At 40.5% G+C, this 15,300-nt stretch overlaps 2 protein-coding genes across 2 annotated transcripts in view; one reads left to right on the top strand and one right to left on the bottom strand.

The window, feature by feature from the left end:
- Positions 1 to 1,085, top strand: part of FAM131B (family with sequence similarity 131 member B) — a 45,340-nt gene extending 44,255 nt beyond the window's left edge. The window contains exon 8 of the transcript XR_002438246.1: positions 788 to 1,085. The gene's annotated coding sequence lies outside the window, so the exon portion shown is untranslated. The remainder of the gene's footprint in view (positions 1 to 787) is intronic.
- Positions 1 to 15,300, bottom strand: part of CLCN1 (chloride voltage-gated channel 1) — a 40,923-nt gene that overhangs the window by 6,700 nt on the left and 18,923 nt on the right. Inside the window, 12 exon segments of the mRNA XM_021395575.1 lie at positions 1,998 to 2,102; positions 2,741 to 2,779; positions 3,468 to 3,550; positions 5,178 to 5,283; positions 5,401 to 5,627; positions 6,125 to 6,258; positions 6,845 to 7,058; positions 7,190 to 7,300; positions 8,820 to 8,889; positions 12,731 to 12,880; positions 13,291 to 13,375; positions 14,506 to 14,607. Coding sequence (XP_021251250.1) covers positions 1,998 to 2,102; positions 2,741 to 2,779; positions 3,468 to 3,550; positions 5,178 to 5,283; positions 5,401 to 5,627; positions 6,125 to 6,258; positions 6,845 to 7,058; positions 7,190 to 7,300; positions 8,820 to 8,889; positions 12,731 to 12,880; positions 13,291 to 13,375; positions 14,506 to 14,607 — 1,426 coding nt within the window.

The following is a 15,300-nucleotide window of genomic DNA, read 5'->3' as shown; positions in this document are numbered from 1 at the left end:
TTAATTTTTGGTCCTTCTGTTGCCCACCCATAGTTAGGAGTGTGTTGATAACGCAGAGCACATTCTCAAAATCACTTCCATCCTCCATCTGGGAAGAGAGATTCACATGCAACTTCCTGTGCATTTAGGGACTTGTGCAGATCCTTTTTCATTTTGGTGCTGGAAATAAGACTATCATTTAGTAATATGCATTGTCAGAACTTACTGAGGTTATTTGTTCCTGTACTTTCCTTACCACCAGAAGTTTTTTTTTCCCCCTGTTCTAGAATATTTCTTTGTCAAACTTAATCTTATTGCTGTTTATCCAGTGCAGTGGGAACAATGGAAAAGAGTTAGTACCTTTCTCTTAGCCTTCTGCAAAAGACAGGTATTACACTACTATCAGTCTTCTCTTCTTCAGCATACATATACTACATATTTTACTATTCTTTAAAGATCAGGTTTTCTGGAACTTTAAGTGTTCTTGGTGAACATCTTTAGAATATTTTTTACCTTTAATTTCTTTAAGCTGAGCTCTGGCTGGACTCTACCTGTGGACTTACACAAAGTGATTCTTTCAGGGCTGGTATTTGTCTTTTTCTTTAGCATCACGTGGAAGTGGTTGTAAACTAAGGAAAATGACAGTCTTCAGGCAGAAGACATTTTACCCTTACATAAAAGAAAACCAAACTGCTTAAGTACAATTTGGTCACGATGATGTGATATTCTTGTCAGTATTCTCACACTTAGCTCTGACTGTGCATACCTCAGACAGTTTATTTATTCCTTCTTTTTCTTGTGCATTTAGGTTGACTTTTGTTATTTCAGAGTTTCTCTGACAAAGAGAAAATTGTGCTATTTAAAAGGATGTATGAAACCTTCTCCATTTGAAGTCTCCAGGTATCATATCTTGTAACTGTTATAATCTCAAATACTAGTCGTTTTCAGATTCCTTCAGCCAGTCCTTAGAAAACACCATCTTAAGCATACGCTAGCCTTTTCTTATTTTGCTAAAGGCTTAGATCTTACTGCTTTCATAGTAGTAATTCATTTTGTGCAAGGCATATGCTGACAGTTCACGTTAAATAAATAATGATTAAAAACTTGCACTGTGTGCTTTTGCTTCAGTAGGCCAATTTTCCTTTCCATTTAATGAAACTCCAATCCTCTGTTACTCCTGATATACCTATATAGTGATTGCTTTTTCCCCAGTCATCCTACATTAACTCTGGAAGTCATGTCATAGAATATCCCAAGTTAGAAGATACCAACAAGGGTAATTGAATCCAGCTCCTGTCTCTACACAGGACCACCCAACATTCAAGCCCTATGTCAAATGCTCCTTGAGCGCAGGCAGCCTGGGGCCATAATCACCGCCGTGGGGAGCCTGTTCCAGAGTCCAATCACTCTCTTGTTGAAGAAACTTTTCCTAATATCTAATCTGAACCTCCTCTGATAAAACTGCATGCTATTCTCTTGAGTCCTATCACTCACGGATCACAGTATGATCTAGCTTCCTCTTTCCTTGTGCTTCAGGTCAGTGAAGACCAACCCTATGATATAGACTGGTTTGATGCAATTTTTCCTCACATACTGAGAAAGACTCTGCACACTGACAGAAACACCTTGAGGAATCCAGTAGTCGTCATTCCAGTGCTGTGCACCAACAAACCAGTGTGTGTATCTCCAGGTAATACACCCAAGCAGCATTGCATATACTGCTTCTGTTAATGCTGTGGCTGGAAATTATGTCCAAAAGTTATTTTAACAAATGCACTTAAACTTCTTAACCTCCAGCTTTTCTTTTCCCAGGAGACTGGAAATACATGCAGAAAGATACAGAAACGAAATTACTCCTGTATTTGGATGTGAAAGTTGCTGGTGATAATTATAAGTGGATGAGGAAAATGTGAGTCAGTTGTAGGTGAAGAAAAGGAGAAGAAATGCCATAGACGGTACTTCTAATAATAGATATGGTGGACAAAAACAGTATGCCTCAGAGAGATGTCTGCACCTACCTTGTGCAGGGAGGTTCTCTCCACCAGTTGGAAAGGAGAAGGGTCTATACGACAGTATTCAAAGCAGACATCCTTTTCCAACTCCTCCTGTTCCCAAGCATCTATCTGACACAGGAAACGAGAACCACTCTTACAGTAATCAGTAGTGCTGCTGGTTGTGTACCCAAACTACGCCCATTCTCCTGTTAATCATTCTTCCATCCTATGTAGATTATTCACCTGCCTTGCATACTATATCACCTCCTTCAGGTTTCCCATTCTTAGAAGATATCAAGGCCCTGTGTGAACAGATCAATTCCAGTACCTCTGAGGTTTTCTGGGAAGGTGAAGTTTTGCTCCTTCCTGCTAAAGAGGGAGTGAATATCTTAGCTTTCCTTTCTGAGTGCACCTTCCCCTTGCCTTTACAAGATAATAGTTTCTTTGTGCAAGGAATGGAGGAACAACATAGACCCATAGCTTTAGGTGAGAAGAGACCTGCAGAGGCCTCTAACATCCTGCTTGCAGCAGGGCTGATTTCAAAGCTAGATGATATTACTCAGTGCCTTACCCATTACATCTAACAAAAAAAATCTCTTAATGGGTGAGACTTGCCTGCTGTACAAATCTAAGAAGAAAATGGGTTTATCTATGGCTTCATGTGGTAATTACTGTTGTTCTAAGAGTTCAGGAAGAATTTGCAGATGATAAAGAATGAGCAAAAGAAACACATGACTTCCTTCCCTTTCAGTCTTATGCTGTCTTACCTCTTCTGGTGTCATTGTCTCAATGACTTCCACTGGCTCCTGTAGAAGAAAACACTGTTCAGTTTCACAAAGTACAGGAAGGAAAGATGTGCATAACCTCCTTACACCTTGTGGTCCCCTTTTTATTTCAGTTAATGTATTACTAAGTTATTAGATTTTCTTCATACTCATGCATTAAAAGGTGCACTCTATACTTCATCTCCTTCCATTACCAAAGAAGTTGGACTATGTCAGGTGCCTAAACAGGGTCATCTAGTACTGCTTTAGGTGCTTTCACAAGGGGCCCAATTACCATCCTAGAGTGGATGGATATCTCATAGACTCAATATGATATCCACCAACCCTGTTCCCAAGGGCGTCTAATGTAGCACAAGACAAAAGCTTTTTTTCATTTTTAGTTAGCCAAAAATAGTGCCAAATGAACTAGCACTTCCATTTCAGGCTAGTGGAAATTATGTTATTTGCTGGGAAAAAAAAGATGCCCAGACTCAATCATGATGGTAGCCTTGATACCTGAGCACAAATGGCTCATGAGCAAGATGTACACTCCTTCACAGTAATCACATCCTTTCTCCTTGGAGGGAGATCCCCACTGACACTGTCGGAGTTCATGACCATAAGTATGTCCATCATTTGGCCAGATGCTGAAAGGCTCTGGGTAGTAGGCTCTATTTCCATCACATCCCTTCTCTCTCCAGGCTACTGCTAGTCTTTCTGTATCCCTAACCTGGACAGCACTCTGTGTTTCAGGTCGACGGTTGTAAGGGCACAAGAGCTGCTGGATCAGTTGCCTCAAATTCCGGAAACTGTCTGAAGAATGAAAACAGACGTGGATAAGAGACAAGAATGAATGAGTGACAAAAATGCAAAGCTCCATGCTCATCTTCTTGCCCAAGGCAGTCTAGAAAATAATATGAGAGACGTGTTATACTGTATATGACGAGGCTTAGCCAGCCACAGTTCAGCAGTCAGTTTGTAAGATGATGGCTAGGACATGCCATCATAAATATTTCCATGCAATAAGTTTTCCTCAAGGAAAAGAAAGAAACCATTACATAATAGCCCACACAGATGATGTTAATAGATTAATGTCCCTGAGGAGAAAAACAGAAGCAGGGCTACTAGGACAGCAAACAATATGATACAAGAGAGAAACTGCTTTAAGTAAGGGTTTCTGCAATCCATAAGGAGAATCTGATTTAAAGGATGTGTATGGAAAGGAAATTTGAAAATGACTTCAAAGCATACCAATAAGCCAGAATTGGCAGTTATGAGGGGGTGAGAAGTCCATGAACTGAGCCAACAGTGTAACGGTGGGAGTGAAAATGACTGCAGAATTATTCTAGGCGAGGTAGTCAGAACTTTGCAAATGGGAAAATAACAGGGTTTGGTGCTGTTGTGAACAAGTCTGTTCAGATTGGTCAGAAACAGTGACAGCTGTGAGCCAAACTAAAAATTAACGAAGTCATCCCTCCTCCATTTCCTTTTGTGACTCCTTGAACATTCAGCACTAACTTCACTTAAAGCATGTCACACAATATCCTTGTTTTGATGTGATTATTTTTCTGATTTGGTAAGGAAAGTGAATTGTTATTCCACCATTCTACTGCCCTGGTAGCATAGCATAAAGTGGATTTTTCCATGCTGTAAAGGTTTGGTCATAAACAAGTGGTGTTAGGGATCTAGGATGTGCTATAGGCTATATTACATGTTAACATTTGGGTATCTAAAAGCATGAGCCAGAACCCTGTTCTCTGTATTAATTCTCAAGATTTGGCTGTACCACTGTGCTAACTCACTGTCTGCACATTTCAAGGCACATAAAGGAAAAAAACACAAAAACCAACTAAACCATCCTGTATCAAATATACATGATCTAGGAACCAGAAATGAGATATAAGCATAGTCCTGGAAACAAAGCTAATGAAGGTAGAGCAGCACAAAAAGAACAATAAATCAGTATTTGTCCTTCATATTAAAGAAGCTGAAACCAAGAGATGTGCATCTGATGGAGGAGCTGTTCAGCTTTGGAAATGGCCAAGCAACTCCAAAAATAAGTACATCTGTTCAGCCTTCAGACTTGTCAGAATAATTCACAGGGTGAAGGAGGCAAAAGATGGGACCTTCACATGCAGAGCCTTCAGAAAAAGTCAAAGGAGATGTTTTTGCAAATTTTGGAATTGGGAATACTGACAGAGGGAGGGCTGCCTGAGTGGGCCTACTTTTGCTGTGCTCTCTAGAGAATCACAAAAAGTAGATAATTTCAGGTAATTGTGAGGTACATTTTTCAAAGTGCCTATAATGCAAGAAAAGCAGAGGAAGCAGAGAACAATTCCTTCCCCACATTTGAGAAGCCAGCACCTTGCACAGACATACAGTAAGCTTTAAAGCTTCCATAATCTAAGATGTGACTGGGGCATGCCAGAAGTTAACATACCTGAGGATTGCTGTGGCTCCAAAATTTCAGGTGGCGGTTTAAGAGGATTTGTTGGGCCATTGGGCTCCTCTGGGTGGCTAGGGGTGGGACTTGGTGCCTGAGGCTGCTGTTATGAAAAGGAGAGAAAATAAGGCCCACCCCATGTCATTTCTTTCTCAGCCTCTACAAATGCCTTACTGCTTCTTAAGCAGTCTGTAATGCAGTCTTGTTTCTTCTCCCTCACCTCTGCCTTCTCGTCTGTATCATCATCCTCATCAACATATGCAAAAGATTCATGCTTCAGCTTTGGCAGGGTTGCTCCTGATCCCTTGCTGTGTCCATCGTAAGGTGCCTCAGCCAGCTTCTGCTGCATTTGTCTGTTGAGGCACCGTCGGCGTTCTGGGCTGATGTGTCTCTGGAGGAGTGCCTGCAGTTCGGATCGCTCCACAGACCCCAAAAGGATCATGGTTTCTGCGTAACAGAGTAGAGAAACTAAGTCCCCTCATGATTTTGTATGTTAGTTGCCACAAATTGCCCTTTCCTCCTTTTAAATTCTTTGAAATACTCTAAGCAGCATTTCAGGAGCATTGAAAAGAGGCATTGACCAGCCTTGCTAATTGCTGCTAATATTCTTTGGGGTTGTGGGGAGCTAACCATCCCTGATTTGTCCCACTCTTGAGCACAACAGAAACAGGCTCTTTACTTATGTAAGATCCCTCCCTGTTGTCAAAATTTCCACACATCTCTTACATGCTGTACCTACTTTGTTCCTCATGCTCCAGCTTACCTGTCTGCTAAAGCTGAAACAATCTTATTTCATACATGATCCATAGTGGAAGATTTTTAGTATGATTCATGTTATATAGGGGGTCGCACTACCTTCTTCAAAGTGTGTAATGTGAGAGTTAGTTTCTTTGGCTCACTTGAAACAGTCTTCAGGAAGGACCAGTTTTCTGCACATTGCTTACCTGGTGAGTCCACTAAAGGCAAAGTCTTAACAGTGGTGCTTTGGAGTAGAGTTTGCAAGTCTCGATATTTACAGTTGGAGGAGACGAATTTCACATCTTGGACCATAATATCTTCAACAAAGATATTGTATTTGCTGTGAATTTATGGACAAGTTGAAGAGTTAGAATGTTAAAAATGTATAGCAGATAAGTTCCTCAGTGTGTTCTCTATAGAGTTGCTAATTGATCTTCCCTAAAAGTAAAAGGAGGACTTTGCAGCAGTATCAACATGGATTTTCATTACAGTTCTGTTTCACTCCATTGCCTTCCATGATAAAAATACATTTATATACATGCACATACACATATATGTTATATATATATACACATGTATATTATATATAGTCTACATGGAGATGTGCATGTGAATAACTTTTTAGGCAAAGTGTCCAAATAAAATGCTTCAGACATTTTTGGAGAAAAAAATCCAAATGTACAAGACTTCAAAACTGAAGTAAATTGGTAATATTTACAGAAATTCAGTAGTATTGCAGATGACTCGAACTTGTACTTTCTGTGTATGAACCTTATTTCTATTCCACATCTTGTTTTTTTTTTTTTTTCCTCAGCCCAGGACTGTTATGCATTTTTATTTTCTTAGTAGTTCTGTCTGCTTTTCATGACCTTTTCTTCTCCCATGGTCTCATTCTCTCCACCTCCACCTCTGCTTTACTGCTGTACCTTATATGATTCCAGCCCAGGTCTGGCAGGTAGGGCAACTTCTTCACCTGGATGATGCTGTCATAGAGACTGGGTTGCAGACTCTGGGCCACCATGTTGGCAAGAATGACAGCTACCATCATGGGCAGGATGTGGGAAATTTGACCTGTCAGCTCAAAGCAGATCACTGCAGTGGATACGGTGTGGCTCACTGCTCCTGTCAGAGCTGCTGCACCTTTCCCAGATATGGTGGAAAAGTTATTGGGAGAGAAGAGGAAAGACTGTCATATAGAAACAATATCATGTCAGCCAGGAAATTTATGGGGATGGGACTAGGTGGAGAAAGAGGAAGACATGAAGACTCACCAATGACAGCATACCCTCCAGGTAAGATTTTGTAAACAATACCATCAAAGAGGATCCCATCGGGAAAGAGTGATGCCATGATTTCTCCAATAAGACGTCCAAATGCAGCACCTGGAGAATATCAGCAGCAATTACAGAATTAACATCTAAGGAGCACACAGTCTATGCTGTGCAGCTATGCTGGGTAAGCACTGGAGTGCTTTCTAACAGAAGCAAAATCAAAACTTACATAACAATGACACCAGGACTGAAGAATAGCTTTCAGTTACAAAATACAAAAGTTAAACAAGAGGAAAAAAAATATACTAAGATATGTAAATACAGTTGAACTCTCATTCTTCCACTTAGACACACCAGGCAGGGAGGTATTTGTGATTCCCAGACAGGAGGAAATATCTTTTAAAAGACAGAATATTTTGTCTCATGTCAGTCAAGATCACAGTTAAGGATCTTCACACACTCACTCTATGAATGTCCAAAATACTAGAGTTGTAGGCTTACAGAAAAGTTTGGATGGGAAGGGACATTTGGAGGTCTCTGGTCTGAGCCCTGTTCACAACATGGCTAATTTCAAAGTGAGATCAAGTCACCTAGGGCCTTGACCAGACTTACTTTGAAAGTCCCCAGTGATGGAGATTCTTCATCCTCTTTGTGGAAATCTTAACCAGGCAAACAGTATTTTCCCCATGTCACTCATAATTTCCCATGTTGCAACATGTGCTTTTTGCTTCCTATTTACTAGGTGTCTCCGAGAAGAGTTTTTCTATCCTCTTTATACCTTGCTGTGTTAGGTGGTGAAACCTACAGTTAGATCTCCTCTTGGCCTTCTCTTCTGCAGGCTGAACAAGCCCAGTTTCCTCAGGTTGCCCTTGTTTGTTTTGTGTTCCCCAACAATCTCAGTGGCCCTTCACTAGACTCCCTGTACTTTGTCAAATTTCCTGCGTGGATAGATACAAAATAGTATTTGAGAATTGCTTCCAAAATGCTGATTGCTCAATAATAACCTGTTCCTTTGCTTTGCTGGCTGGGCTTATACTAATACAGCTTTGTTTGATGTTAGCTTTCATTACTGCAAGGGCATACTACTGATTCAGGTTCAGTTGTTGCCTTCCAGAACCCAGAGGTTGTAAGCACACTTCAACACACTTCATTTAAGGGCTGTAGATACTTAACACTGAACTTCGAGCTTGTAAACAACTTGAAAAATAACAAATTCTCTTATGTCACCACACTCCCATCAAAGAAGTGGTATTGCACGTACTAGTTCTGAGGCTGTGACTTCTCACTGGCCTTCAGGAGTGAAAGGAGCAGCTATTACTAGCTGTAGTATGAGTTTCTCTGTAGGTGGACAGTCAGAGAAGTGAAAAGACCATGACTCAGTGTGCCTTCCCACAGCTTGGCTTCTGTAAAATGATAGAGATGTCCTCAGCATTTGGATATGAGAGCATGGGAAAGGACAAAAGCAGAGGCTCAGAGACTGGTATAAGAGCTATTGACCAAGACTGACATAAGCATCAAGTGACAACTGGACACCCTATCCTCTTGAAGAAGAGTACCAGGTTCATACACACCATCTCTCATCCTTTCTACCTGTCAGACCCATATGTTGCTACATAAAATTCAAACTCACCCAGAACAAAAACAGGCATGAAGCCTCCACAGGGGATTGGCATCGTGGTAGCGATGACAGACATCCAGAACTAGAAAGAGGCAGAGGGTGCAGTTGTTAGTGAGCAGCAATAGCATTTCCTACAGCTCCAGTCTACTGACCAACATGTAAATCCATAGGGAGATAAAATCTGAGGGATGTGGCGGCTCAGCTGGGAGGTAAAGGGCTAAGGGGCTGTGAGGTGTGAAGCAGAGTTAGAGGAACTCTGGCAACCATACCAACACTGAAGCAGAAGATCTTTGGGTGACTGCTATGTTGTTAGGGAAGCCAAATCACCAAGAGAATGAACATGAGAACACCTTTGGCTTGGACTTCTGAGGGTAAGATTTCCCACAGTTTGGAATAGCTTTATTATTTGTATTATTATTAATAGTTTTATAGAACAAGATTATCAACATTTCATAGACTCAGAAAAATTTTGCTGTAAAGGAAACTCTGGAGGTCCCTCACTCAACTCCCTGCTTCCAGAAGAGTTAATTCCTAAGTTAGATAAGCTTTCTCAGCACCTTGTCCAGGTAAATTCTGAACATCTTGACGGGTGGAGATTCCCCAGCTTTTTGGGGAAGTCACACTCAAGGAGAATTTTTGAAGCCCACCTGCTGTAAGTTTCCCTTATTGTAGCTTGTGTCCTTTGCCTCGTCCTCGCACTACGTTGGGCAACACATTGAAAATCTGCCTTAGCAGAATACAATAGTTTAGTTGGAAGGGACCTATAACAATCATCTAGTCCAACTATCTGTGTCAGGACTAACCAAAAGTTAAACCATATTATTAATGACATTTTCCTAATGCCTCTTGAACACTGACAGGCACGGTGAACCAACCACCTCACCAGGAAGCCTGTTCCAGTGTTTGACCACCCTCACAGTAAAGATATTTTTCCTAATGTCAGTCTGAACCTCCACTGGCACAGCTTTGTGCTGTTCCCTTGCATTGTCTCACTGTTACTCAGAAGCAGAGCCCAGCACCTCCCTCTACTTCCACTTCTCAGGAAGCTGCAGAGAGCAATGAGGTTGCCTCTATGGCCTTCTCCAGATTGGGCAGCCCAAATGTGCCCGCAGCCTCTCTTCACAGGACATGCCTTCCAGACCTGCTACCGGCTTCCCTGCCCTTCTGTGTAAACATTCAAGTGTCTTAATATCCTTTATATATTGTGGAGCCCAGAACTACGCACGATATTCAAGGTGAGGCCAAAACAATGTTAAATACAGTGGGAGAATCGTCTCGACCAGCTGACCGTGCTATGTTCAGTGCACCCCAAAATGCGATTTGCCTTCTTGGCTGCCGGGTCGTGCTGAGGCCAATCCAAATACTGACTTAGTCTAATCTTCTTCTGGAGGTAACAGCCTAATCTTACAAACACCTTGAACATCAGTAAGTTCGGCCTTTCTCAGGCAAAAGGCCAAGAAATTTCCATAGCTGAAGAATCCACAGAGGATGTTGCTATTTCAAAAGCTTGTACAAAGAAATGTACTGGCAAGATGTCCCTTGCAGCAGTTTCATTTGTAGGAGAATGCCAAGAACAGTCCAGTATATGGAGAGCAATACTTCAGGTTTCTCCTAAAGAACTAGAAAGCCATGTTTTCCTCAGAGCAGGCAAATCATTCCTGTTCAAGGTCCACCTCTGATGAGGTGATGCCTATGCAGACACTGCAGTAGGTGTGAACAGATGAGATATTAATCTCTAGACAGTCAGTTTGAAGAAATCCACCTAAGACAAATTTTCTGCTGTTATTCTCATAGGCTGGTTGGCATAAAAGGAAAAAGAAGCTAGTATACAGGCTATCATTTCACAAAGCCTTCTACAAAAGTAGCAAAGAACCAGCATAACAGCATCTCTCAGCTCACAGCAGAGGAATATGCAGGGAGGATGGTTTGGACAATCAGCTTGATACTAGCTGTTGTTCTTCACATATGCCATTTGAATACTTCAATGGAGAGGTTCCTGGATGGCTACAGAAGCCACCAAACTGCATAGGTAAAATACGGCCAATTAAACTTTATCTTGCCAAACCCAGGCCAAATATAACTATGTATGGGGAGTATAACGCATTGGAGAACAAGGCCAAGTCTTCTAGAGTCAAAGCTTCAGTTACTTTTTTTTTAATGTCGTGTATTCCACCTCTGAATATATAAAAAATGAACTGCTTAGAGCAGTTATCTAGTGATTTGAGAAAACTCTAAGCCAGGCATCTCCAACCCACAGCCTATGACCCACACGTGGCCTGGCCCATCCCTTCCTGTGGCTGCCCCTTGCCCTGTGCCATCATGGCAGTGGCTCTTCCCTTCAGAGCAGCCTGGCCTGGCCCCAGATGCACACCCACTGCTCAGCAACAACCGAACATCAGTGTGTAACTGGGACTGCCTAGGCTTAAACTAGGACACAGGGAGGGTGCATTGCAGTGCCAGCTGAAGTTATGGCAAATAATTTTATGCATTTTGATACACTGGATGAACACAGTCCTGTGAACAGCAAAAAATATGCAGCCTTGCTTTCCATTTTGATAAAGGAATGTGAGAGCAGTTTTCAAGGTTGCTGGAAAAAAACATTTTTTTTTGGGTGTATTTTTGACTCAGTTTTCAGTAGACGTAAATATATTGCCTGCCAATTTCAAAATGAGTATAGAGTTGCAATCAGATACTCAACTCAAAAATTTGGTCATGTCTCTCTACTAGAGCTGTCTCACTTCACAATCACGTCTTATTCATGTCATCACTTTCTGGGAGTACATACAATTGTGAACAACTCTTTTCAAGGATGAAGTACAGGAGGAGTAAAATTTCATGAAAGTCTCTGATGAACACCTTGAGAACTCAGTAAGAAATGCAACCAGTTCCATCGAACCAGACTGATGCATTAGTTTCACAAAACAAAAGTCAAATATCCCACTAGTTTTGTTTTTACTACTCTCTTCTATGTTTTAATGAAAAAACAACAAAAAAAGTTTTGTTTGTTCGTTATATACATTAACTGTATTGTGTATTTTGTGTGCAGCCCAAGACTATTTCTCTTCACTGAGTGCAGCTCAGGTAAGCCAAAAGGTTGGACGCTCGTGCCCTCAGTTGTGGGACAAGGCCAATGAATTTAGTTTTTGAGAATACAAGTCTTAAAGAAGGACAGATGGGACTCAAGAAAGATACATCATGTAGTTCATCCCTTCTTTTATTCAAGTAAATGAGACCCTATCTGCTTGGTACACTATAATCAGAATGACCACAGAATGATAACCTTCAGCTGACTGTCTGAAATTTGATAAAATGTTTTATGTGAGATGGAATCAGCTGTGTAAATCATTAATGCCTATTTTTGATCTATTGAAATGTTCAACTTATATTTTAAGGTGGCTTCAGTTCTTCTTGTCCTTAAGAAAAAGGAAATCAGCATTTCTGCTATTTTTATGCTCCTTGCCTCCCAGAAACCTTTCTTGGTAATCATATTTTGAACATTATGTTTTCTTCTTTCAGATATCAAGTAGTCAGCATCAGACTTTATTTAGGCCAAATAAGTTATCTGAGAACTTTATACACAATTACTTATTTTCTCAGACCTTGAGAGACTTGTTCTTATGTAGTCTTTACTACCAGCCACTAAACAGCGGCTCCTGAAAGTCATTCAGCAGGATGCATAAGGAAGATTGACTAGAGAACGCTGAAGGAGTAAGTGTATTAAGGCCAGGAAATTATTTCCTAATAAAATTGCTAATCTTGTATTCAATATAGGCAAAAATTACATCAAAAGATATAAGACCCCATTCCAGTCATAGTGTTTCATTCAATACGCAGCAACTCCTCATAGGCAGATAAATTTTTAATGAAGGATCAGGAACACTCACTCTGAGTGGAAAAAGGTTACAGTGAGCTGAGCTTCCTACCTTCATGAGAAAGAAAAGTAGGATGATGATGAAGACACTGACTTTGGGGTGGATCCAGGCAGCAGATTTCCCTAGGACCTGAGGGTCTCCTGTATATTTTGCCCAGGTGTAGTTATCAAAGAGAGAGCTGATGGCTTCCCGTGGCATCAACTACAGAGCAGAAAATAAACAGCAAACAGGGATTAAGCATGAGATTAGACAGATTAAATATTCTATCTCTGTTCCAAGGAAGTTGGGGAGAATTTTATGTCAATAATTTATGATTATGAGACTTAATTTACATTTTGATCTTCAGAAAGAGACGTGTGATTTCACCTGAACTGGTGAAAGGATAACTACTTTTACACATCTTCCTAAATTGCTTGCTTAGAAAAGTGGGCCTTTTTCAAGTTTTATGTGAAGGGGATATCAGAGATCACGTCTCACAATGTAGTCCTTCAGATCAAACTCTTCCCAAATCTTTCTTCTCCTTTCCAAGATGTAAAGTTACTGGGGAACAGGAGAAAGGGAGATTGCTCTACAGAAATACAAATAATTCAGTATGCACATCCCACTCTCACCTCTCCTGCCATGAACTGCCCAAACCCTGGAGGGAAGGTCACAGATGCTATAAAGAAGGTTATGAACCCAGGGTATATGAGGCAGCTGAAAAGAAAGAGAAGCCTGTTAAAATATAACCTCATATTCTTTTCTTGTAGCAATATCACTTCAGAACTATAAATGCTATTTCTGTGAAAGCTGTCTGCTGCATCTGTATCCATGCTTTGGAGTTGTGTAACTGACAATTTAATGCCCTGCTCTGCTGCCCATCATAATTCATAGAGAGTTCAGCAGGCAGCAAAGCCATTTTTCCCCATCAGAATTAGTGTAATTATATTAATTCTGGGAGGGAGGGATGTACAAATGCACAGTCTTGACCACACGGATGCTATGTGTATTTACAATTGTGTGGTTATCCACTGTCAAAAGCCAGCCTCTCCTCCAGTTGTCCCGATTATTTCCATCTTGCCTCTTCATCCTCCATGCAATTTCTCCTGTCCTAGGGCGGTTCTCCTCCATGACATACATTTCTGTATGCATCCTTAGTTGCATTAATACTTAGGGGAAAATATTGCCTTATTTTCCATTGAATTCCTGTCCACCACATTTTTTTGGGGGAAGTTGTCAGTAAAATGTTTATTGACAAGACTTATTTTACTTTGTATTTCTCTTCCATGCCACAATTCACACCTTCGGATTACTATCAGTTTCAGCTTTTGGTTCTTGAATATGCAGCAATTTCAATACTGTAGTACATTCTTTATGTATTTGTCTCCATTTTGATTTAAAAAAATATTTTAGATGTTAAAGATGCAGTCATATTTCAGTTGTGTTCCATTTCTTAAAATATAAGCAGTTTCATTTTTTTTCTTTTATAGATTCTAAAAAAGAAGAACTCAGTGCTTCCCCAGAAGTATGAGCATTGATTTTCTAGTTAAGAACATTTCCTCCCCAATCAATAATTTCCTTTCTTCTCTTAATAAATATTACAGAATTCCTTCTAAATCAAGACGCTATTTTAAACTATTGGGGCCAGTCTAGAAGAAAATCCATCTCAGAATATATTATATTGATATTTGCAGATATCTTTCTCTGATATAAATTCAGTTTTTCACATTTTTACAATTTTATACTTGAAATAGTTCTACTAATGTCTAGAAAGTATTTGTTACTGACCATTATCAGTAGGGTATCAAAACCTACTTGCTAAAGAGAAAATATTCAAAGACACTCACTATTTGGTGAGAAACCGGCTTAGAGCTGTATGACGCCGGATGCATAGGACCACTTGGCGATTGAGATAAACAAAAAATGCTCCAAGGAATCCTGAACATATCCTAAAATAGAGGAAATGAAATAAAATCATACCAAACCACTGAAAACACACAAACCACCAACCAAAAACCAAGCATTTTTTCGTCTACAGCTGTTCTGATGTCTTTTAACTTAACAACAAGCAGCAACTCATTTGAAGACACTGACCCCTTGGTGAAAAGGGAGAGACGGTTTTGGACCTCTTTGTCACACACTGCCATTTTACTCTTAAATTTTCTCTTGCTTGAAGAGGAAAATTTCACGTCAGGATGTGATGTCTAAATCCAAGATGCAGTAAGGTTGCACCGTATTTCTAGCTGATCCCCTCCTCTTTTCTGTGCCTTGACCTAGAAAGGCTTCCAAAGATGCCTTGCACAGATGCACATGTGCACAGATACACACGCATACACACACTGTATCAGTGAAGAAATGAACCATGACTCTGTAGGCAATACAGATACAGTGTGATAATAACTTTATCTTGTCTACAGTTGGTTGAATATCGGGTTTGTCAGTAGTTCCACTCAGAATTAACACATTGAGAATTAATTAGAGCTTGTGTTTCTGTGGCAGTCTCTAGTTTTAACTCTTCAAATATTTGGGTGGTGGGAGCAGTATCAGGTTCTATAAAAATAAGACTGACAGATCTCAGTGCGGTCTGGGGAAGAGCAACTTGTCCAAAATTGGAGACCACAAAAGTTCTACTGAATGCCTTT

The sequence above is a fragment of the Numida meleagris genome, chromosome 1 (genome assembly GCF_002078875.1).
Source record: "Numida meleagris isolate 19003 breed g44 Domestic line chromosome 1, NumMel1.0, whole genome shotgun sequence".
NCBI lineage: Eukaryota > Metazoa > Chordata > Aves > Galliformes > Numididae > Numida > Numida meleagris.
The sequence above is the reverse complement of the archived record's forward strand: the minus strand, read 5'-3'. Positions and strand labels throughout refer to the sequence as shown.